This window comes from Labrus bergylta, chromosome 14 (genome assembly GCF_963930695.1).
Source record: "Labrus bergylta chromosome 14, fLabBer1.1, whole genome shotgun sequence".
Taxonomy (NCBI): domain Eukaryota; kingdom Metazoa; phylum Chordata; class Actinopteri; order Labriformes; family Labridae; genus Labrus; species Labrus bergylta.
Window position 1 is genome coordinate 5,127,990 of NC_089208.1, and position 25,920 is coordinate 5,153,909.

General features: G+C 40.9%; 1 protein-coding gene across 2 annotated transcripts; it reads left to right on the plus strand.

Moving 5' to 3' along the window:
• LOC109988924 (E3 ubiquitin-protein ligase CBL) lies at window positions 1–24,558 on the plus strand. 2 transcript variants are annotated; one of them, XM_020640533.3, is made up of 15 exons: window positions 1–554; window positions 6,049–6,296; window positions 9,900–10,046; window positions 10,383–10,539; window positions 11,118–11,239; window positions 11,490–11,627; window positions 12,692–12,779; window positions 13,101–13,232; window positions 13,695–13,904; window positions 14,123–14,239; window positions 14,720–15,015; window positions 16,121–16,288; window positions 18,347–18,450; window positions 19,273–19,458; window positions 20,208–24,558. In XM_020640533.3, the coding sequence occupies exons 1-15, from the start codon at window positions 411–413 to the stop codon at window positions 20,573–20,575; spliced, it is 2,625 nt and encodes an 874-aa protein (XP_020496189.1). In that variant the 5' UTR covers window positions 1–410; the 3' UTR covers window positions 20,576–24,558. The 2 variants fall into 2 exon arrangements, with proteins under 2 accessions (XP_020496189.1, XP_020496188.1); XM_020640532.3 differs by having other exon boundaries at window positions 2–554; window positions 18,344–18,450.
• The last annotated feature ends 1,362 nt before the right edge of the window (window positions 24,559–25,920 follow it).

Consider the following 25,920-nt stretch of genomic DNA (forward strand, 5'->3'; position numbering starts at 1 on the left):
TTCTGTAACCTGTTTGTTGATCGCTCTCTGAGGCTTATTAACACCCCGAGTTTATTATAAGCCGGGTTGATTTCTCAGGGGGTTTCAACTTTCCGTTGTCGGGAAAAGATAGCCGGATATCAGACAAGCAGACACAACAACATAACGTGAAATGTCAGCGGCGTTTACCAGGCGACGGAATCACACTGAGAGAGGCTTTTCAAATGTAGCTTGTTAGCTAGCTTCGTGTACACACAGCCTTTTTTGTTCTGCTCTTGAACAGCCTCTCTGCATGACAAATTAGACCCAGTGTCGAGGACAGACAGGGCGCTGAAACACAGCGGCTTGTTCAGGTTGGAACAACGCGTCAAGAACAATTTCTGGTCGTCAACCTCAGCCCCGGGGCTAACCCCCGGTCGCCGACCGAATTAATGGCCGGAAATCCGAGGAGGGGCGCCGGGCTCATCGGCTTGATGAAGGACGCGTTTCAGCCCCACCAGCAGCCTCTGCAGCCTCACCAACCTGCAGTGGTCGATAAGAAAATGGTGGAGAAATGCTGGAAACTCATGGATAAGGTAAAGACAGTGTTGGGTTGTTAAAAATAGAAAGAAACGGAACTGAAAGATGTTTTATTTCAGCTGCTCCACAGAAACATTTTCCACTGACACTTTCCTCTTTTTCTACATCATTATAGGGAAAAAAAACACTTGTTTCTAATTGACTTATAACCTAGCTTTTATAATGTTTATAGTTAGGGTTGTCATGACAATAGATATTCTAACGATATCAATATCTGTTTCGATTGCCATGGCAACAGACATGTAACTAAGGCCCCCAACATTTGCTAATTTCTTTTAATCCCCCCCCCAAAAAAATGCTTGCAAACTCCTTTACACACACTGTCAAATACACTAAAGCTTAAGTTTGGGTTAAGTTTCTGTACTTTTTGATTCTGAAACTTTCAGATAACACACATTGTATGCATACTTATATGGAGTATCCAACATGTTGACAACCCTGTATCCACATAGATTTAACTCTTACTTTTAATTCACATGTGTTTGGTCTCATCTGTGCAGCTCCTTGTTCTATACTGAGCTGAGCGATGTTTCTATATACAATAATTAATTTGTATAACGGCGCTACATATCCAGGTGTGTTTGACCATTTCTTTTGCAGATTTCATGCAACAAGAACCCGTTGAAAGTCCTTTTTTCCATTTTTTATAAGTAAAAGGTTTATATAGTGTGAGTATTATTACTCTAATTTGTCATTTGAAAAGTCTCACTTTGCTGTGACTTTTGTGCTGCTGCAAAAACGTGAAATTCCCTCCAATTGGGTAAAGTTTATTTGATGTTGGCTTCTCTAAGATTTGCTATTATACTATTTTTTTGTTTTGTTTTTTTGCATTCATATCAGCTTGAAGTTGTGGAGATGAAAACCCCCCAAATTTGGAGTGTGATGGTGTCCCTGATGCATCATCTAACTAGGACAAGTTATCGTTAAAGAGGTCACAGTTTTGCTAATCTGTTGATCATGTTGTCAGTGATGTCAGTGATGATGTTTCCTGGAGAGCGACTCCATATTTTTTGGTTTTAGATCAAAATAGATATGTTGTTCTTTACGGAATCAGGCTAACGTTTCTTTCACTCCTTGCCGACTGTCACTTTGGTTTTTATCTTTTGCACAATCTTAACCGAGCCAGACAGGAGAGCAGAAAGTAGAGGGAGACGAAGGAGACAAGCGTTTGCACAGAAGATTAATTCAGGAGGGCTGGAGGAAGAAGAGAGAAAGACATCTGATAAGGCCGTACAATAATAACGTTGCATGCCTGTGCAGCGTGCTGTGCAAAGAGGCAGCTGTGTTGCCTCGTTCACACCTTACACGTGTGATGTTTTCTCTCACGTCACACATGGCGCTGACTGATCCACTTTGATGATGGAAGTTTTAATGCTCTAGTCAGGTGTCAGACGAGCTGTGTTTGATACTGAAAGTCTTTATGGCTTTGCAGTGAAGTCGTATTAAGATAACTTATCACTGAATACACAGTTGTTTGATTGGATTATTGTGAGAAATGTAGCGTCACGTAATCTATGTGAGAAAAAACATTTCCTTGTTTCTGTGTTTTTTTTAAGTGTTCACATTAATTCGTTAAGTTGTTGCATTTTGTAGCATACATGTGATAATAGTCCCGCTAATTTAGCTACATCTCCAAACTCGGCCACTTCCCATGCATCCCATCTTGGTTATAAAAGTTGTTATACGTGTCATGTAGTGAAGCAGAGTAAACATTAAAGTCCACAGCCTGTCACTCACACAGTTTATTTATACCACTGTGCAAACAAAAAAAACCACTCTCATCCTTCCTGTTTTTTACTAAAGTCCCCAACACACATCAGTTTAGTGAACAGAACATGACAGATGTGAAAGCTGCCACATCTCAGAAAGTCTTTTTTTAAAGAGATATAAGTACAGTGTTATTATAACAGATAGAAAGAATGTAAATGGATTTGAGCTTGTTTTCTAGTCTTCTGACTACTCAAACCTCTTTGACACCACGTTACACCTGCCTATTCTCACACTGATGGCAGAGGCTGCTTTGTAAAGTGTCCATCAGAAGTAACTAATCTCACTCATACACATTCATAAGACACTGACGAAGCAGCGGGAGCAATTCAGGGTTAAGTGTCTTGCCCAAGGACACATCGGACATGTGGCTGCAGGAGCTGGGGATCGAACCCCTAACCTTCAGGTTCGAGAGATGTCCGACTCAACCAACTGAGCCACAGCCGCCAAACTATGAAAATTAGACTCCACTTGTAAGCTTTAAAGATGCTGATGTCTATGAGTCCCTAAAAGGAAAGTTTGGCAGTCATTTAGTGTAATTGTGACAGAGTTTTCCTAGTTTTTGACGACCTTTTGACCTCCCCTCCAGAGCCATCACTGGGACAGGGGTCCTAATGTAGCCACGATAGCTCATAATCTATTTGGTGGATTACCATGAAAATTTGTAAGCAAGAATAAGCTCTAGAGGAGATCATCGCTTTTGATTTAAATGACCTCGTATCATTTCATCAACTAACTTATCAAATAATGATAGAGATGTCATGAGCTAATTCTAAAGGAGTGGTATGTGGCCATATTTGAATGGATCAGTATAAGCTTGAATAAAGCAGATCAAAAATTTGATCCTCAGCTGAATCCCTGTGTCCAGCCTCTGGACATGCAGACTGATCCTGTGAGCATTTTTAGATGTATACACAGTGAAGTGTTTACCCTAATGATGGTAATCATATCAGATCTGCAAGGCCATAAGGCTGCAATGATATAAAAGCTGCTGATAGGATAGACTAATGACTTCAATAAAACATTTAATACGTTTTTATTACGCCTTTACCTCAGTGTGTTACTATATTATGATATGTGCAAAAGTTCAACACACAAAGTCCGTCTTTAAGTGGGGTATTGGAAAAACTACAATGACGCAATCCAAATCTCTACACCTTCTAACCGTGTGAGTCTGAAGCCTGCTCTTTTTGAAGATATTTGGAATCATTGCCATTACAATATTTGTCCAACAGAATGCACGTGCAAGTTTATTTTGATCTGTTACTTTCCAGAGTAGAACAATGTTTTTTTTGGGACTTTAAGCCTTTATTTGGTAGGACAGTGGAAAGAGTGGGGCATCATGACATGCTGGACAGGAGCCACAGGTCAGATTTGAAACCCGGGCCGCCCCCTCGGAGGACTACAGCCTCCGTACATTGTCTCGCTGCTCTCTAACGATGACCCTCATGGCCCTGATTTAATGGATTTCATAGACTAATGCAAGTCATCCTTTTTGGACATTAATGGAAATGGCGGTGGATTGTTAAAAGAATAAATCCTTTAGTGATCAATGGGCGGCCTGTGGAGTGTTGAGGATGACGCGCTGACCTTTGAGCCTCAGGTGGATGCTGTCTGCAGAAAATCAAAGAATGTATTTGTATCGTAAGCTGCATACTTTTAATGTAAATAGTCTTTTAAAAGTAGTTCTTGTTTTACTGAGCCTGTTCTTGCCTTCTTGTTTATTTGCTTTCATCGGTGACTTAATTTGAAAAATTAAAAAAACAGGTTGCTGGGCATTGTTAAAATGTGCTGCAAACTTGCAGGCACTACTCTTAATGACTTGGCTGTTGTATTCAAACTCAGGACCCTTAAAAGAGTCCAGTCTGTCCTTGATGAACCCAAAGGAGTTCATGCTGTCAGCAGATACACCCCTCTGGCATGCAGGACAAACAGACTGTTGTCCCGACCGCCATTAGTGAGACATTTATTTCTGATATTTATTCATGCTGCTGCCCTTTTTTAAATCAATTTAGTGTTTTTTTCTGATGTATCCACAACTTATTTTATTTTCTTCTATAGTCTGTGTGATGGTTTGTGTGGTACTGCTGCCTGTAAAGCAAATTGCCCCTCAGAAATAATAAAGAAATCCTTGATCCGTGGGCACGACCTAACCGCCACACCATCTGTACTCATGATTTCCCAACGATGTCTGGGTGGTGAGCAAGTTTGAACACTAATGTCCAAACAGATTCGTCCAGACATTGAGACGATTTTTCTTCCTGAAATTGTCAGGAGTTAATGTGTGAAGGGGTCAACAGACTCACACTTTGAAGCATGTTCCCCCTGATAGTTTGCAGGTTAGGGGTTGCCCTACTGTCAAATTATCAAACGCATGAGATGAGCGTACTGATCCATGAGTCTGTTTATCTTCATTCTCTCCTGTGGGACTTGGACATAGTTCATCAGGATATGTTGATGATATCTATGACATGGTTCTCCAGCTGTTTACCAAATGTGCATAGTGTAAGCCAGGACTGAAATCAGAAAGTTGATCTGTTAGTGACAACATCCGGCTTCAGGCTGATGTTTTTTTTCACCTTTTGAAGTGATGTTTATCATTTTAGTCAAATAGCCACATAAGAATATCAAATTAGTTACATCAGATTCACATATATAAGTTTTGATTGCTTGTCTAAATGTAGAAAAAAGAAACTCACTGGAGGTGTGTTTGTTGTAATTAAGAGCTGGAGTTTTTTTCAATGTAACCCTGGATGTATCAATACCATTCCTTTTTTTTAAACTCTATTTCCAGCTCTCATGGACTCACACACTGCATGCTAGATATCAGTGCATCTCTGATCTGGCTTTAAGGTGAAGAGTGGATTGGACCATAGTAGCTCCATATCTTTATGAATTGTGGGTAATTAAATCAATGAAGTCTGCATCCTGGTCGGATTTTCCGAGAGTCAGCAGAAGGTCTACTTTAGGGCCCTTGCAGAAGGAAGGAATTGTGGGTTTGGAAAATCCTCAGCACTAGCAGACTTTGTGGGGGTGTTTCGGGGAAGTCTGAAAGAGACTCTTATGTCCAGATATTTGCATTCAGCTTAACTGTACTGAAACGTGTTGTGTCCACCTCAGTTTGTTAGTTTTGCTTTTCTGTAGCGCACGCAGGATCTGCACTTCAAGCATTTCACTACAGCTGAAGGCTGTATATTTGAAAAATGATTTTGTTCTGACTGCCAGGTTGTCAAACTTAGATTTAGCTTAGACGATAAAATAGAAAAACCACTTCTTCTTCTGTCTTACACAAATAGAGCAGCTGCTGCAATCAGATGTTGCTTAATAACATCAGTTCGTGATTTAGTAACTTGCAGGCCAAAATAAACATCGACTGTTTTACTCTGTCTGTTCTCAGCCAAATATGTTTTATGAGATATAAGAAGCGTCACTCTGTAGCAAAGTGTTTTTGACATTACCAAAAAGGTTGATATGTCTTCTTGTTGTCGGTCCCTTCAGGCCAATTTTAGGAGTTAATTCTCTCAATAATAATCTAAATAAACCAGCATTTAAATCTAAAAGCAGACCTTTTATTATTCAGATCAATACATTAGGACTGATATTTAGAAAGGGGGAACTAGTTTTGTTGAACACATGGGAGCCCCACTGTGTTTTCTAAGACTTGTAAAGTTTGAAGTTGTTCTTTAATATTAACTTGAGGCCCTTTTTTTGTCACCTATCCAGGTGGTGCGTTTGTGCCAGAACCCCAAGGTGGCTTTAAAGAACAGCCCGCCCTACATCCTGGACCTGCTGCCTGATACCTACCAGCACCTGCGCACCATCCTGTCCCGGTACGAGGGCAAAATGGAGATCCTGGGGGAGAACGAGTATTTCCGCGTGGTCATGGAGAACTTGATCAACAAGACGAAGCAGACCATGAGCCTTTTCAAGGAGGCCAAGGAGAGGATGTTTGAGGAGAACTCCCAGCCTAGGTAGGCGTCGTATATATCCGGATGAAATGTCATTCCTCCTTGTTGCTAAAGAAGGCTGTAAAAGCAGTTTGCTTAAAAAAGTTGTGAAACAGGGGAAGTGTTTGATAACTGACAGGTGTTACAGAGATCATCAGGATCAACATTGTTTGAGTTGGCTGATGATCACGATTGTACAAGCCTGCCCTTAATTGGTGATATCACTGTTGCCTGAAGCTACCTCTGTTACAAGCAGCATGGTCTTAAGAGTGAATTAATCAGGGATTATGTGGTTTGCAGTTCAGAATGATCCCTCAGAATTGGTTGATAAAGGATAAGCATGCCTCTGTAAATTGAAAAGCTTTGCACACATCCAGTCTGTTTTGTTTAAAAGTAAAGTAAAACATCGTCCTCCAAGCAAAACAATTTGAAGCTAAGAAAAGTCCTCTGTCCATTTCTGTTATTTCAATAAGGCTGTGATAAACGGAACGTAGAAACAAAGCGAAAGAACTCATTCATAGTACTGCAGTGGCCTCGTTTCAAACTGCCATTATTCTATTTGGCCGACACAAAGTTGGCAGCGACCCACTGACATAATTACAGTGCATGTGTGGGTTTTAAGCAGGTCAGCTAACCACTATATCCACAGAAAGAAACGGAAAGATTCTGCTCTGTCAGCTTTTTTTTTTTTTCTTTCTCTGCCGCGTTTAGAAAACACTACATGTCCATATTTGGCGGCTGAGAAGTTTCTTCAGACTTTCCATCCCTGTGATGACACACACACAAACAGCATCATCTGTCAAAAGGCAGAGCAGAAGTATAATCACTCAAATGTCTGATACAGTCCCGATTAAACTGTCACAATCACATCCACTTCCTCTCCCTTCTCAGAAATCCATTACTAAGCGAAAGTTCCTTCCTCTGTCGCCCTCCGATTTGTATCAAGCATTTCCTCACAGATTCTCTGAATCAACAACTATTTTGAAGGTTAGCAGATGTATCGGCCTCCTGGGGGTTGTGAAGATCGGACATAGCGACTGAATCATCAGTTTAAAGTTTCAGAGAATTGTGAATCATGAAGATGTTCCTGGTAAACCATGTTGCACCTCATCATGCGTGTGAAAATAATAAATAAAACCAGGTGTAAAGTTGAGGGAAAAAAAAGGCTTTGACTCGGTTAATGCACCATACCAGAAGTCCAATGTTATAAGACTTAAGCCCAATGCCAGCTGGTTTCTGTTTGATTGTCGTGTCATTTTCATGCCCTTCTCCCCCTAAAACAGTCACGCTAATCCATACATGTAAATTAATTTTCAAGTAGAAAACATTGTGTTCCCTTTAGCTGAAAATAGAGTCTTATTTCAAAACCTACCTGCAAATGTTCGGCCATTACTTCTGTAAATATGAGTAGACAAGTCGGTGTATGTCTGCATCTAGAGATTATTTTCAGGGAAAGGGTTTTGGCAGTACATTTACTAGACCTGCATGATATGAGAAACATGCGATTTGCATATTGTGATGCTGATTTTGGGTTGAATCTTAATAGTACAACTTTTAGTTTCTATGTCTGTCTGCTGTTCTTCATGTGTTACTCATTACTGATGTTTGAAACATGTTTCACCTGAATCCAAATCGATCCAAAAAGCAGCAGTTTTTTTCTTCACCACCTAATCTGCAGCAGTTGATCCGAGGGAATCTAAAGACTAGCATGTGCTTCAACTTACTGCTTTACAGTGGTGTGAAAGAACGGCCATTATAGTACAGCTCAAAAGTTGATTACGAAGGAATTGCTTTTTTACATAAATCATTATTGTATTATTTACTGTGAGGATGAGGCTATATCCGTTTTTATTGCCTATGCTCATAATGTGATTATTGTGAAATTAGGATTTATTCTACATCTCTCAAAATTAAAGAGAAAGTGGAAAAGATCTGGTCACCAAAAGTTGAAATTCTTTCCATGTCTCGTTTTTTTCAACCAGCAGTCAGTAAACCAGAGATGTTAAGACTGCAATGACATTAATGCGGACATGTATCAAGCTGGTCAGCAAATATGAAGCTTAATCTTGAAAAGATACCGAAAATGTAAGTGAGATACAGTTATATATGTATCAGCTTTATAAAGGTTTTTCTCTACAACATTTTCGACCAAGAAACTGGATTCTTTTTTGATTGAGTTTTTTTTAGAAAGGGTTTTGGTTTGACGTCAGACCCTCAGACTCCGATATTAAAATAAGAATTTACATGAATAAATGACCAACCTCGATTGGATCTGCAGAGTCCCTTTCCAACTAAGACGAAGCTAAAGACCCAGCTCTTTCATGAACATTTATGCTCATCATGTGACGATGATGAGGTTGATATCGATGATGATGACATCCAGGATGACGTTGATGTGGTGTAGAATATCTATGATGATGGTATCAAGTAACAGCTTTGGATGTTGTTGATATCCACAGTCTGTGCACTGCCTGTCAGCACCTGTATCCAAACAGACCTGAAGCTCTTCATTTTCACTTCCTGATGTTGTTTTGTCCTGTTTAAGTCCTTGCTTGTGTTGTATTGACTCTCAGATGTACGTAGCTTTGGACAAAAGTGTCTACTAAATTAAATATCTTTTTTTATTGATAAAGCAGATTCATTAAAGACTGAATTTTTAAAAAAGGAGGAAAGCTGGACAGTGAGGCTGTTGACAGAATACAAACAAAAAAAGATTGGAATGATAAATTAATGTTAATGATACATTTGGTAAGTCTGGAAGCAGAAATACTTTAAAGGGGACATATTATAAAAACTTGTACAGTGTTTTTGAACATTATTATTATTTCAAAATGTGAAATAAATCCACCCAGTCCTTCGTTTGTGGTCTGCATAAGTCTTAAAACACAGAGAAAAATGCTCCCTTTCAAATTTGTTCTCCTTGTGATGTCACAGTGGGATTCTGGTTAAAAAAAATCCCCTCCCCTTCCCTGATATCTCCACCCATGGACTCCACCTTCAGCATAGAGCAAAACTTTTGAGCAGGTCTGCCATTTTTATTCTTGCTAGCAAAGGAGTGATGTCTACTGGGAAAACTGAGGGGGGCGGGTCATTGCATTTAAAGAGACACACACACCAAAATGGAGCGTTCTGAGAGAGCTGGTTTATACAGGGTCACAAACCTCCTCTGGTGCTTGATTCATGTTATATTCTGACCAAAGCACAGCACAGATGTTTCATTTAGACCACAGGGGGTCTGTTTGAAAAGGTGGAAGAGGGGAGAATATGTCCTCTTTAACAGAAAAATTAAATGATAATAAAAACAGAGAAAAGAGCACGGGGAGGAACAGAACTGAATTAAGGGAAAATGAAATGTATTTTGTTGATTACATGTGTGTGTTTGTGTGTGAGTGTTTTGTTCAGTAACATTTGAGTTGTTCTGTGTGTCAGGTTTGTGGAGTTCTGGGTGAACGAATAGTAAAGATACACTTTAATTCAATATGATTTGCCTTGTAAAGCAATGGGTAATCACATACTCTAATCTTTCTGATCAAATATGAAGTCCTGGTTTGTTAATAACCGTCACTAACTTGTCTTTGTGTGTGTCTCTCTCTCTCTCTCTCTCTCTCTCTCTCTCGTGTCACTCAGGCGAAACCTCACCAAGCTGTCTCTGATCTTCAGTCACATGCTTGCAGAGCTCAAAGCCATCTTCCCCAATGGCTTATTTCAGGGCGACAACTTCAGGATCACCAAAGCTGATGCGGCAGAATTTTGGAGAAGGTCATTCGGGGACAAGTGAGTCAAATATGAAATGTGTCAGAAGAGAAACATGTGATCGTGCAGAATCAGGTGTTTGCTTGCTAACTGAACTCTGACATTTTGTATCTGTAGTTTAAGGAAGTTTCTAAAGTTTCTGTCACGTACATTTTATCAGAAGTAATTCAAAACATCTTTTCACACATATTCTGTTTGATATCGGAGCTTTGATTCTGAGCTGGTGGACACAATGTATTAGTGGTGGGAGTCACAGGAAAACTTAAATTAATTAATAAAAAATAATTAAAATATCAATATTATCACCACCCCTGCGACACATGGTCTTCAAACTGAACTCTGTGCCCTGTTCTGTAGGACCATAGTGCCATGGAGGACATTTCGTCAGGCTCTCCACGAGTTTCACCCAATCAGCTCGGGCTTGGAGGCCATGGCTCTCAAGTCCACCATCGACCTCACCTGCAACGACTACATCTCCGTCTTTGAGTTCGACATCTTCACCAGGCTCTTCCAGGTTCGGCCCTGAACGGCAGTGCACCCTGTTGATGCATTTTCAATAAAACATTCAGTAATTCAGAAAAGAAAATCAGAATGACACTTTACTTAAAAGCAGAAATATTTAGAGTTTTAAGAGTTTTTCAAAGTTTGCTGTCAGGATGGAACAAATTAAAGATTCATGCTGCAAGCCTATGAAAATCCAGGATTGAGTTCTCAAAAAAAGGATATCACAAGTGACATGCAAGTCAGATCTTACAGGGGGGATCACTGCTGATTATTTTTGTGAAATATTAATTAAAGAGACCCTGTATAATTAAGAAAAGTCATCTTGTTTGTATTCTCAAGATCCTGTTGAATGAATTTCTCCTCCTCATAAAGCATTTTTAGATCTGTTTTGAAAATGGTGTCTAGCTATGTTTTTCATTGTAGTCTTCTTCCTGCCGGCCTTAGCTGGCACAGTCCTGTATCTCTTGACATGTAACCATAGCTGTCATTAAGTGGAGAAATGTAAAACCAGTGTCAGGAATGTGATTTGTGGATTCTCTGTAGTGCCACTAGTTGCTCTCTCATGGAGACTTTTGTGTGTTTGTGTAGCCATGGTCGTCTTTGTTGAGGAACTGGAACAGTCTGGCAGTCACACATCCGGGTTATATGGCCTTCCTAACCTACGACGAGGTCAAGGCTCGACTACACAGGTTCATCCACAAACCTGGCAGGTGAGACACTGACGAGCACTGTGACTGAACAAAACATAAAATACACTTCTGAACTCTTAAAAGACTTCAGCTTGGACCACAAATATGCAAAACTTAAAACACCCTTAAAAAGCTGTTTCTTTGATTGAATCTGAAGTTTTGGATGAATCCTAACAGGTGCACGTTGAGGTTCCTGAAAGCATTAATCACTTTGTGGAAATGAAAAGCCGTCCTCTCGTACTGTTTGTTGATTCTCTTTTCCTCCTCTCAGCTACATCTTCAGGCTGAGCTGCACTCGGCTTGGCCAGTGGGCGATCGGCTACGTGACAGCTGATGGGAACATCCTGCAGACCATCCCCCATAACAAACCACTCTTCCAAGCACTCATTGATGGATACAGAGAGGGATTGTGAGTCCCACTATGACACAGTGTCAAAGCACTGATTTATACATTTTGGGAGATGTCATTCATGCCTCTTTGGAAGGGTTTTAAAGATCAGAGATTGCTAAAACAAGTTTGGCATATTAAGGATTTGATTGTCTTTTACCACGTTGATAATGGAGTTTACAGAACATAAGCGTAAACATTTTTTTTTTGCATTGGTGGAAGCAAACCAAACTTCAAAATTAACTCACAAAAATGCCTGTAATTTAAGCTCTTTGAAAAAGGGAACAATAGGCCAGAGTCATGCTGCAGACTTAAAGAGTCAGACTGATGTACAAAGCCTTCATCTATCTCTGATGGAAGACAGTGTTCAACCCCAGAGCATATCGTTGTAAGATTTATTACATTAATAGTCCGCTAACTCCTTTTTTATTCAGTTCTGCCCCACTCTAAATGAGCCCTCTGTGAGTCTGGGACTTGCTTTGCTCGTCATCTGAGTTGTGTCAATAAGACTTTCGCTCAGTCAGAGAAAATAGAAATGTGTATCCGTTCATTCTGTTGCAAAATTTCTGCATAAATTAAAATACTTTCATGTGAGCTTTGGAAGGTGATCGCCATTCACGGGAGAATCAGAATCCGGTTTAATGCGAGTACGTTCACACATACAAGGAATTTAATTTGGTGGGTTTTTTTCTGTGCAAAAAAGGAAGAACATCAAAGTAGAAAGCTAGTGAACAGCAGTACTCTTAGTGTCAGGAGACTTGCAGGAGAAAAACAGTCAAGATGAAACACTAAAGGTTTGTATAGAAATGTGTGCAAGAGGAGTAAACTGGGGAAACTACTGTTGTGCAGGAAGGTGTTTAGTGAAAATGTCTATTTTACAGTGCAGAATTAAAGAGAGGTTGCTGCTCTAATCCTGAATAAAACTAACTAGTGTGATAAACTCAGATTACTACAATCCACTGCAGTTTCCTTCAGCTACACAGAGTTAAAGTGTACTCAGTTTTCTTCATATTTTGTTTGTTTGTTTGGCTTAATGATACATCTTGTGTACTAATACTTACCTGTTTGTGTGTTTTGTTCTGTAGCTATCTGTTCCCAGACGGTCGTGCGCAGAACCCCGACCTTACAGGGCTTTGTGAACCTTCACCACAGGATCACATCAAAGTTACTCAGGTTTGGCCTAGTTTAGTTTCTGTGCCAAACTGCTCTGAACATTCAACCCTTTCCTTTTGCCACAGGAAGATGTTTTAGTTGCTGTAACATTCTGAACATTTCACTGTAAACAAACTAAATCAGGCATAAGAATTATTTTACTGTTATATTCAGGACATTTACAATTTTACTACCTGACTGAAGTAGACTTGGATACAAACTAGACAAAAATATAAGTCGATAAATCATGAATTTATAACATCTCACGGTTGAGTACATCCTGGTGATTATGATCGTTGTATATAAACAGCCTGTGCTCCTCTCCTCCTCCTCCCCCTGCAGGAGCAGTACGAGCTGTACTGTGAGATGGGCTCCACTTTCCAGCTCTGTAAGATCTGTGCAGAGAACGACAAGGACGTGAAGATCGAGCCCTGCAGACACCTGATGTGCACGTCCTGTCTGACGGCCTGGCAGGTGAGACTTCTCCAGTTGTAAAGTTTTAGTACATTGGTTTTTTTTTTTAGAATCTGCATAAACCCTCACAGTCACATGGGAAACATTTTTTTCTTTGACTTCCTGCTGTTTACATTCTATTTAAATGACTCTCTGTGGTTTCAGTCAAATATTCGCAACTGAATTTAAATTTCCCCTTTTTTGCATTTTCTCTTGTTTTATTTTGAAGCCTCACTGTTTCCTGTTAAAACCTCCTTTCTGAATTTTATGTAAAACTATAAATTCTCCATGTTTCTTTGTTTAATTTAATTTAATTTAATTTAATTTAATTTAATAATAAAGCATAATAAACATTTACACAGCACTTTAAATACTCTGTCTTAAATAGTGTTTTAGTATGATATGGCTGCACTGATTAAATTGTGTTTGTGTCTCTGAAGAAGGCTTCTCATTTAAAACTTCCTGTCTGTGTGTCTGTATCAGGAATCGGAGGGTCAGGGCTGCCCATTCTGTCGCTGCGAGATTAAAGGCACAGAGCCCATCGTCGTGGACCCCTTCCACCCAAAGGCCAGCGGGGCTTCCTTTGCTGGTTTCCAGGGGTCCAGCAGAGCAGAAGCTGTTGGAAACGATGATGAGGAGGACGATCGTTTGGAGGACCAGCACCTCGTCATGAGCAGGCTGGCGTGCAGCAAGGTAAGATGACCACTTGTACTGTAAAGGGTTAAAATATGTCAGGAACCCCTGATTACATTTTAAGCCTTTCTTTGACTAAACAGGCCGTTGCACATCTGTGTCGCCTACTTTTGAGTGAGCCTTTAGAGTTATACTGACGTCTATCAGATTACAGAAGAACACTTTAAATTGAATGTCTTTGTGCCTTGTAACATCTCTGAATATAAATCTGCGTGCAGGTAGAGCGACCAGCCTCTCCAGTGTCTCAGTTACCTCCTGTGCCCCCCCGACTGGACCTCCTGCAGCAGAGACCCTCCAGCTCGCACAGCATACAGAGTCAGGGAGCCACACCCAAGGTAAGAAACAGATTTCAAACCCAGAGGTAGAGGATTTGGAGTTGATGTCAGGTAGATTCCAATGAATCTACTTTAAACTCTTCCAGATTCCCCTTCTCTTCTTTGATAACTCTCTCAATGTGTGCACGAGCATGTGAGGAAAAATGAAGACATACAGGATATTCATGTATTAATCTTTTCTGATAATAAAGAGCGACTGGCAGACATAGGAAAAGTTTGTTTTTAAGTGCTTATATGTATTCTAATGAATTAAAGCTAGATGGACTCTTGTTTTAACAGATGCCTTCTGAATTCTGCAGTAATGCACTCACATATCCTGCTAGCCTTGAAGATTATTTTAAATATGCATTTGAACACCTCATGCAGACTCACCTTAATCTGGAGGTCAAGTTTCTACAAACCATGCGAGTGGATGTTGATGGTTACAAGAGTTTGTATCCCCACATCTCACCCCCGCCTCCCCTTCCTTCCTCTCCACAGATTTCAGCCACTCACAGAGACAAGCCTCTACCTCTGCCTCCATCCCTGAGAGAGCTGCCGCCTCCCCCCCCTCCGGAGCGCCCCTCCCTGCTCGGCCAGGACTCCAGACTCCAGAGGAGACCCCTGCCCTCCACCCCGGACCAGCCCGCCTGGGCCTCCAACTACATGGTGCCCCGCCCGGTATCCAAGACCGCCCTGTCGGCCCTGTCCCCCACCCCTCAGAGCAACGGGACCACCAGCGGAGAGGGGATCAAACCCCAGGCGGCCACGAACGCCATCTACTGCCTGGCTGCAAGGTACAGAGCTCTGCTGCTGAGATATTAGTAGAGACGAGCTCCATTACAGAAGTTAGACTGAAAACATAACAAAGTGGAAAGACTGAATTAAGATTTGGACCCATGAATTTAAGAGTTTATCTAGCATAGAGTCACTGTAGTTAAGGATGATTATGTTATACTGATTGTATTCACCTGGACAGACTATAACTAAAGCTGCAAAGATGAGTCAAGTACTTGGTGAATTAATTAGCAAATATGTAAATAGTTGTCTAATCATTATTTATTTATTTGAATTTTAAAGTCTAAATTCTCAGACTGCAGCTTCTTAAATGAAGAATATGTGACTTCTTGATCCAGCAGATGTCGCCCTTGAGCACCAGCATGAAACCTAAACAACTCGAGCTGCATTGTTGTGTTAGCATGCTAATGCTAGCGATCTTTATTTTGCTCGTAGCTTCACACTGCATGTAAATTTACCTGAAATGACAGTGATCTAAAAAACGCTTACTTGACATTCAGTTAAGCAGTGAGTACAGTATGTTATTCTTCTTTTCTCTACTCCCTCAATTAAACAACTTCTATACCCGAGGGGAGGAGTCGGCCGGCCGTCCTGGCGATGTAAACAAACTGAAGCTACGGCTAGAAAAGCTCGGAAAGCATCACAGACAGTGGGACTCTGGAGTCACACTCATTGTAGACAGTCATGACTCACAGAGTTATTTTCAGAGGATAGACTTGATTCTGCTACATTTATGTGTAAATTTTCTGTTCTCTTAACTCCATCCTGGGTTGTGGACAAAACAAGGCATTAAAAGACTTCGTCTCTCAGTTCAGAAAAGAATGATCTAGAATCGTTAGCTTTCATCTACTAGATCTGATTATTAACATTTTGAATAATAACCACTGGCACGCTTCAAGGAAAATATGTGAGGAAGGAAAAATGTAAATTACAAGCAGAATTTGCCTTTTTTGTTAATATTGTGTTTGCATGACGGTACAATACAGACATTGACTTAAAAAAGGCAACTAGGGGTGTCTTAAGAATAGAGAGAGAGTCAGATCACAACTACAAGAGGAAGTTGAGAACATCCCAGCATGCTTTGTGTTGTTTGTGCACTCTCAGGTCTCTGCCGGCGACAGCGATATCGAGCGGCGAGAGGCCGTCGTCTGACTGTGAGGAGAACGAGTACATGAGTCCCACCTCCCTTCCTGCCTCTGGTGCTCCCTGGGTCATAGCTGGATCCTTGGTGCCCCCTCCCCCGGTGCAGGCCAACCACAACAACGACGTCAGGTAAAGCAGGAGAACCACCAAGTGATGAAGTGGGTCAAACTCTGTTCTGTTTCTTATCATTTAGTACTCAACAAGTGTCCCAGTGTGGAGTAAATCCAACATTTTGGATTCGGACACCTTTCAAACTAAAGCTCAGAACTGTTCTCGACTACATTCAAGCCCGAGGTCTCAGGAGGCAAGGTGTGATGTGAGAAGGTCTGGGAAGTCAGAGTCAGAGTCAGAGTCACGTTCACCACATATCCAAGATGGCAGACAAACAAGAGAGTCGTTGCTATGGAGACAGTTTTTGCCTTTATATCAATGCTGCATGTAATTGAAGGTATTCACAGTATAAACAAAACAAAAAGAACGTAGTGGTAAGCGGAAAAGCTGAAGAATCGGTTTCTTTACATGCACAAAGATCAAACTGGTCACACTGGACTTACAGGATAGAAACTGTGGCCACTACCTCATTTTGAATTTTCCTAAATATTTCCCTTTGCTTTCAAACATCACCTCACACTGGTTCCTTGTAGAAACTTTACCAAGAGGCTGGCTGGGAAAAGTCCCAGTTTTGTTCATGTGTGAAAAAGCTAATATAGATGTGTTGTTACATAAAAACAGGGATGATTACAGCAAACACAGAAACAAGACTCTCAGTTTATTAATGCATATTGTAACATGTCCTAAACAAAAAGGCTTGAAGACCGTGAACCAGGCAGATTCCAGAAACGCTATACACCTACGAGCTTGTATGTGGTTTTGCTCAAAGTACGGCACACTTAGCCTGAAGGTGCATAGGCACCGCGGATGTATGCATGATTGACAGGATATGTAAAAGCAAAAAAAAGAAATAGTTATGACATATGAATTAAATGATAAAAAGATTAAATGATGATAAAAGAAAAACAACATATATGAATTAAATGATAAATGGATTAAATGATCATAAAAGAAAAAGAACATATATGATAAAAACAAATTCAACAATTGCATAACGCTATATGATTCAATATGAATCAAACATGACAACCACTACTTAATAAAAGAGACCAAAGGAGACTGCACCAACGTATGAGGCTGTCCAAGTCCCCGCTTATACTTTAGGTAAGGAGGTCATTCAGTCGGGAGAAAAGGTCGGCAACTAGAGAGCAAAACTTTGCACCAGATGATTTCCTATCTTCTAAAGATAATGGGATTTATAAAGCCAAACAATTCAGGGAAATAATAACAAAAGACACCAGCTCTAGTTGTGTCCTGAATGTGACCTGTGTGGGATGAAAATAAAATTAAAATGATCAGAACTCATTCTTCCTGATTGGCTGATTGGTCAACAAAAGCCAGTCCTTAAAGTTTATCAGACTTAATGATTTATGAAACAATGATTCAGAAGATTTAAACTAAGCCAAAACATAAAGTCAACACCTGGGCCCACATAACTAAAAGTACAACTTAGCTGCTGACAGTTGAGTTTGTACATGTGGATGCATCATTCTAGTCTACTAATCTGATAATTAGCTTCTCTTGGGAAGACTTGATGTGGATCTTTCTTCTCATTTTACCAAGTTGATGTCTTTCAAACAAAGGACTCTAATATTGATATCACAGCAGATATAATTAAATCATTTTCAACAGCAACACTGATAACTGGTGGTGCACACTAATGTAATAACTGGTGCAAAAATGGAGCAGCAGCAGTTGTTTTCCTGTCCACCAGAGGGCTCTGCAGCCTCAGGTTTGTTTCACCATGCCTGTCTCATTCTTACACACATATTCACTTTATTATTCACATTAGCTTAGTTTCCTTTAAATTACAGGAGAAGGTGAAAGACGGCAATGTGTGACAAGAGGGACATAATTCACCCAGCCTGTTGCTCTGATGAAGAAGAAAAAGTCATTAAATAAATGTGAAGTGTTCAAACACGAGAGGAGGAAGGAACAGAAATGCTTCTGTAATCATAAGTGAGCTGCATTTATCTCTGTGAACCTTCAAAAGGCAGGAGGAGGAGCAGCAGTGGGTTTGTACACAACTAACGAGTCTTAAATAATTAAAGTGTGATGATTTCTGTTTCCCAGCAGTGAGGTGATCGACAGTGACTCTGAGGATCCACAAGTCTACGAGTCGATGTGTAACATTCAGTCCCAGGCGGGTTCTTCTGAGACGCCACAGACGTCTGAAACAGGTAACTTTACACCTAGCTATCAAACTCACTTTATTATGTACTGTTGGTAGAATCAATGTGATTTTGAATAAGCTCTCTGATTTGTTGGGGAAATTAAAAAAAAGGACTTCTTTCTTGCACAGAATTAGACAACGACATTTTTGAATAGGAAATTCTCCCTGGGAATTGAGGATTTTTTTTTTCTTGAAATTTCCAGAAACCTTTGGAAAAATCTTCCTAAAAAAATGTACAAATAGAATTCTGAAATGTTTCCCAGAATTTTCAGGTATTTCCTTGATAATTTTCAGAAATTTTCCCCGGGAATTTTCATAAAACCTTTAGGAATTAGTCCAGGGAACTTGACCGGTCTGAAGCTTTCAGGATTTTATCAAACTTTTGCAAATAATCCCAAGGGACATTTCTCATGGAGTTTTCAAAAACTTTCTTGAATTCATTGTCCACCAGAATTTTCAGAAACTTTTGGGAATTTTCTCCAGGAATTATTGAAATATCTCAGGAACTTTCAGAGAGGAAACTTCCTGATAACTCCAAAGCTGTTTGATTAGATGCTGTATTGTTTTAGCTATCAAGGTGGTGAATGTATTAAGTTCTGCTGTTTTGATAAATGGATCTACTCTTTGTTTCTTTTATGTCATTTAGACAAAGTTACCAGGTTAGCTTAAAATGCCAGTGTACTGCTGATTACGCCTCAGCTGGTGTGTTGAGTTTTGGTTCATCATACAGATGTTTCTTTTGTGGTCACTAAGTAGTGACCTTCATATTTACAGTCTGACCTGTGTTTACTGTTTTCTAACTGTTATTCATAACCATGATGTTTTTCAGAACCCCCTCAGCATTCGGCTGCGGTGTCCCAGGACAAACAGGAGGAGAGCAGTGAGGAGGACATTTATGAGTACGACTATCCCCGGCCTGTAGTTCCTCCCGCCCCCACCAGGAGAGCCCTGTCAGAGATCAGCGGCCCCTCTTCTGCCTTCAGCACTCTCAGCCTGGACGGCCCAGTAGAAGCCAGTACGTGTTTCTACTATTTGTAACGCAGTGTTCTGTAATGTCTGCTATCTGGAGGTAAAAATGCCACAGGGCCCAGCTGGGAAGAGGATTTAATTCAAAGGACTCGTGTTGTTTACCTGCTAGTTCTCAGGCTGTATGCGTGTGAGTGAAGTCCTTAGCTTGTGTTCAGCTAACTGATAACAACATGTTTTGCTTTGATGAAATGACTGTAGGAATGTTTTTTTCCTCAGCGTCAACACATCCGTCTTTTAAAAATGTCTGAAGAGGACAAACTTTTTATCAAGCTGCCTTTGAAGCATTTTAATAATTTGAGGGTAAATGAATTGCCATGACGATATGATATCACGGCAAGAGAGATCCATTCAAGACAGATAGTAAAATACAACTTGATTTAAAAACAAAGTCCGTGTACAGTCATGACGAACCTTTCCAATCACATAAGGGTTTAAGTTATGGTTAAATCATCAGTATAGTGATATTCCTTGTTTTGTTCTGATTGGTGGAGGTCCTCCTGTGGCCCGTCTTTGGGGACCCACAGGCCGCGTCCCACACTTTGAGAAGCCCCGTCATAAAGTTTCTGCAGGACGATCAGACAAGCTGCATACGTACTGTCTGCAGCTTCACAAAAAGCACACCTCTTAACGTCAATGTGACGGTGCCTAAAAATAACCTCTATATTCCCTCGGGTACCTGAACACAACACATTGTTTGCCACATTAACTTCTGTGTACTTGTCTGTGTGTTTCCAGGTATGTTTGCAGCAGGTGGAGAACCTGAACGCCCCCCTAAACCTCTCCCACGGCGAGCCAACTCTGACCGTCGACCTCGGCCTGCCAACCGTGAATTTTCCTCCCCGTTACCAGACCTCCCTGGTCCCTCTTCATCCTCCTCTGCGTCCCCAACTCCTCCTCCTCATGCTCCTCATGCTGCTCCTCCTCCTCCTCCTCCTACTGGAAGCCTGGCTCTGAACGGGGAGATCGAGTGCCTGATGTCTCAGGGCTACTCCATCCAGGACATCCAGAAAGCCCTGATGATCGCCCAGAACAACCTGGAGACGGCCAAGAACATCCTGCGCGAGTTTGTCTCCATCCCCTCGACGGCGCACATCGCCACATAGTCGTCGCTCCAGGCTCCCCCCCCCCCCCCTTTCCTCTCTGTCTGTCTCCACTCTGTGCCATTATAACGGATAAAGCATTTACCGAGCACTTTTCCTGCAGGGCCACAGGGCTCTCCTCTGAGGAGAAAACGCTGCGTTCAAGTCATATCAGAAGACGCAGGAAAAATGAGTTTACATCTAAATCGTCAGCAAGTTCAAGTCTTTGAAATACCTTCCACCAAAGTCATTTCAAACAAACGATGAATGAAGTGCAACAGGTATTACTTCTTCTTCATACAAAATGTATTACTTTGATCGTCTTGTATACGATATGTGAACGCCAAGCAGTCAAAAAGCCTCAAAATCGCTCGTTTACTCGTAATCGTCAATATGAGATTGAGTTTTTTTTTTTGATTTGAAGGAGTGTGACGCCTCCTGGACACAAATCTTTTATCTCTTATTTTAATTAAGGAGCTCCTCAGTAGAGGCTGAAATGTCCGATATGACCTGAACGCAGCGCAGATGAAGAATTAAAGCCTTGTAATGTGAGCTCTCTGTAGCCGAGCTTTGATCCCTGTTGTACTCCGCTGAGGTCCGCTGCTCTTACGGCGGTGTTTCCCCTCAGTCTCAGTACGTTTTTTTTTGTTTTTTTTCTCATTAAGCTAAACGTTAAAGCTACAGCGATCCGATCAGCAGAGGGATCGTGTTGTTGTGTTTATTTGTTTTTTAAAAAACTCGTCCCGCTGCTGGCAGCCATTCAGTTTGGTGCTTTACAGGCTTCTTGGCAAAATGTGGCGTTTCGAAACAAATATGTAGCGACACGAGTTTAGGTCAGACATTAGTGATTTACTCAGTGGCGTGCGTGTGTGCCTCTGTGTGTGTGTGTGTGTGTGTGTGTGTGTGTGTGTGTGTGTGTGTGTCTGTGTGTCTGTGTGTGTGTGTGTGTGTGTGTGTGTGTGCGCTCATGCTGATGAATGTGAATGTTCAGTCGCAGTGCAGTATCGCAGGGCTTCACGTCGTAAACCGTCACTGTGGCTCGCTCTGTTTTTTTTCGATGGTATTTGAGAAGTCCGACGTGACTCCATATTTCCAGTCCGATGGCGGTTCTGTGATGAAATAACACGTGTAACGTTTAAGTACTCTCATGAGGTGTTGTGCTGTGTGTAGTACTAACTAACGGCTCAATTGTCAGGAAGTTTCTTTTCTCGTTTTAATTCCACGATTGCCTGTCGTCATCCCCGAAGGTCTGACGCTAAAGGCCGCTTGATTTACTTCTTCTAGTTTCTCACTCAGAAACAAAAAGACTGCAGCATGTTCAGGCGGAGTCACTGGGAAATCAGATTTAGGTTTTTTGGATCACAAACCAGAAGGTGGTGTGTGTTTCTTTTTCTGTGGATTCAGGGATGAATGTAATGAATGAAAAGATGTTTAAAGACACACAGAGATGGATGCATAATGATTGCTAACTTATGACTCGTTCTTAACAGAAACACTCCAAGGATAAGATTTAAACACAACACTCAGATTTGATTATTTTTGTTTAGTTTGGGTTAGTCGACCTTCCTCTCTGCCCATCCACTCCCTCTCATTTCTAACTCTGGATTCTGAAAAAATAATCCACCAAACGTCCCACATTTATCTCAGACCTGAGCGGTTAACAAACCAGATTCTAAAATTAGTCAAGTGAGGATTCTCAAACAGTCAACATGAAATTTAAAGGATATTATTTTTAAGATTTATTGAAAGGATGAATCAGTTATTTCTTGATGGCCTTAAAATTCACCTTCATCGATTTTAGAATGTCTGATTAGTTTTAGTCGGTTTCTTTCACTGAATATATCAAATTTCTAGTTCCTGTTTGTCAATGTTTCGATTTAAAGTTACATTTTTTTAATTGCACAAAAGCAAAAATGTAAAGGCATCAAATTGTGTTTGAAGACATTAAACTTGCTGACATTTTTTTTTACAATTTTTAGATTTTTAATTGACCGTAATTCTAAAAATTCTCGACTGACTTTTTTTTCTGCACACATTGTAAAAAAACATGGCAGCAGTGTAGATGTCTGGACGTAGCTCGGACTCTTCCTGGAGCATCAACGTGAGCTTTAATCTTTTTATTTGAGAGCAAAAAAGCATCAACAACTTAAAAAGGATCGCATTGATCAGCACTAATGTCAGAGCATCCTCTCTTTAATATAAACCCCCAGCCACTGGATCAGAAGCACGCTCGGAGCCAAGATGAAAAGAGATGCGAGTCCTGAGCAGAGCGGGGGGTCTGATCAGAGTCCTGCTGGACTATCCGTGCTGAATACAAACACATAGCGAGAGAAAAGCTCCGTTCACTGTCTTGAGGTGCCGGTCAGTGAAAGTGTTCGAGTTTAGAAACAAGAAGAGACTTCAACATTTCCTCTTTTTACATCCAAACATCTGTGAAGCATCCTGTTTTGAGTTCAATTCTTTAAAACCCTGAACGGTCACTTTTTACTCCTGCAGTAACACGTCAACGTGCCTTTTGTCAAACACGACCCGCACACGATAGCAGACGAACCAAAGCTCGACACATTTTACTCTTTAAACATAAACGAAAAGAAAAATCCAATTTCCGGTTGTTATTGGAGCTCTTTTTCTGACCGTGTGAGTTTAGAAAGTTAAGAGAATACAGAGAGGTTTGGTGTTTGTTCTCCACATGAGGTTGTGTCATCATTGCAGGAAACATCGCAGGAGACATGAAACGTTGTTGTACTCTGGAAAATTCACACGTCAGAATAAACGTGGAAATTCACTCCAAATGCAGAAATGGCGACTTTCTAGAAAATGTTTCCGTCTAGCGATTGCAAAAAAACGACGATGTTTTTCCTACAATTCAAAAAGGAATTCCTCAAATTAAGTGGTACTATTTATTACTATCAGATACTTTTAGTTAATAACCAGGTTTCTCCAGCGTGAAATAAAATGTAGAGAGCAGTGTGTGTGAATGTCGATGTACTGTGACATCTCGGCACTTTTCTTGTTGTTTCTTGTTTATTGGCTGATTTGTATCTTAATACTGAAGATGGGTGAAGCACTCCCTAAATGTTACGTTCCAGCAGTATGAAGTCTCGTTCTGAATATTGAACATTTTTGTTTAATTAAAAAAAAGTCTCAGTGATGCGTTTAGATCCCTTTCTCCGCACATAAGAACTTTTTTTTTTTTTTTTTTTTTTTTTTTTTTTAAAGCGCTGCATTGCAAAGTGTTCCCTTCTGCACGCAGTGATCATCTCATTAGTTCAAAGGTTACATTTATTAAATATGTATTTTACTTTTTAATCTATTTGTATTGTTTAAACACTTATGTAAACGATTGAACAGCATAGTGAAGAGAAATGCCTTACGTAAGGGGAATCATTCGGCAGCAGCAGATCAATAATTCACTCACCTCCTGAATCCTAACACGTCTCTCTCTCTCGTACACTAAAAGGCACATTAGCCTGTCGTGCTAGTTGGGACGCCCTCCTTTCAGGATTTTGTGATCAGGCTGTGGTAATCCAGATTTCTTCTTACAATGGGTTTTGAAATACATCGCCCCTTCTTTTGAGGAAATGGTCAAGCATGAATTAAATTCTGACTGAAACTGAAATCTTGCCCGCTTCAGACTTTGGTGTTTGAACACTCCGACAGGGACTAACTCTTGACCTGCGTGAAGAAACACTCGAGGTTTTCCAGCCGTGTTGAATCACTGCCAGAGGCCCGGCTGTCTTTAACACAAACACACACTCGTACTCACACTTTTGACAGTCACTGGGTAAACTCAGCCGCTGTATGATGAGTGTGCTGTGATCATTGTAACTTGCCTTTACAAGAACTTGCCTACTAAAAAAAAGTTGTCTTCTTTGTTGCTTTTTTTTTTGTTGCTTGTGTAAATATGATTTTATTTATTGTCTTTTTAATATCCTCATTATTCGTTTTGTTGCCATGTTGTCATGCCTAAGCCATTAAGATTTTTAATTAAACAGTATTTTCTTTAACATTTGATCTGCGTGGTTTGTCCACTTTTCAGAAAATGTGTGCTCAAACAGGCCGTTGGGAAATTTTCCCTTCATGACATCACAAAGGGCAGTAGCCCCTCCCCCAGGTGGGTGACACTCTCACAGCTAGGTGTTTGTTCTGAACCTCTGAGTCTGCCTTCTCACCGTAAACAATAGGACATGGAGCGAGAAAGCCAGAGCCACCCTAGTCCTTCCGGAGAGGGGGCGTGGTCAGACACAGCTCATTTACATATTTAAAGGTACAGACACAGAAACAGCCTGTTCTGAGCAGGGCTGAAATAGAGGGGTTTATAGACATGATCAAATACAGGATCACAGTGGATTTAGAACAAGATACTTCACAGACATGTTTTGGGGAGGTGTGAATTTTGGCGTCCACTTTGGACGAACGATGAAGCATCAAGTCCCATTTAGAGGCCCGCTAATCTGGATTTGGTTCCTTTTTAAAGTCTGTATCAGGATAAGGTTGATCTGATCCAGTTTTTCTGTTGAAAGCAGGAACTAAAGTGAGCAGGATAACCAGAACATGGATAGAAAAAAGTGGGTTTCCAAATAAAATATTCTTATCCAGATCCAAACCTTTTGATCAACAGGGCACAAAGAACAACAGAAACGAGCTGGACACTGACCCCAAAGATTCATATTGCAGGTGTTTTAACAAAATACAGTTTATTTACATGAAGGGGAGTTACAGAGGGGAGAATCAGTCTGCACAGAGGGTTTGGTTTTATCTGTCCCAAAGATTTCAGCCTCCCTGGATAACTCTTAGATCTATTAGTAAGTCTGATTGTTAAACCTTTTGGTTTAAGCCACGTTTAGTTATAATAAATGACTTTCTGTCGTCAGCGGCCCCAGTTGTTAAAAACGGCCCTGTGGAAGAGAGCACTGGGTGGAACAAAAGAAAACTAAAGGAAGCGAGAACTCTGGCTCCATGGTATCCTTTATAAATCTCCTTTATCTCAGGCACTGACGGACAATAAGGGGGGGGATATCTGATGTGTTTAACAGCGTGAGGGGCGGCCACGAGGGGCTTGAATTTCTTACAGATGTGAGCAGTTGTTTTTTTTTTCAGCCGATCATCTGTCCAGACTGCAGCTGGAAACCGGAGCTTCTGTTGGAGTCGTTTGGAGCTCGTGCTGACAGCGGTCTGGAGGCAGCGCTCCTTCCTGTCTCCTCGCCGAGGGACTGAGCAGCGCTAACAGAGAGCTCACTGAACTCACTGCTGCTCTGGTTCACATTGAGACCTCGGTCAAAAGAAAAGCCAGAGAGCGACCGCAATCCAACACTGACCGCTCTGACGCACCTCTGCTAAAACAATAGAAGAAAAAAAAAGACACAGTG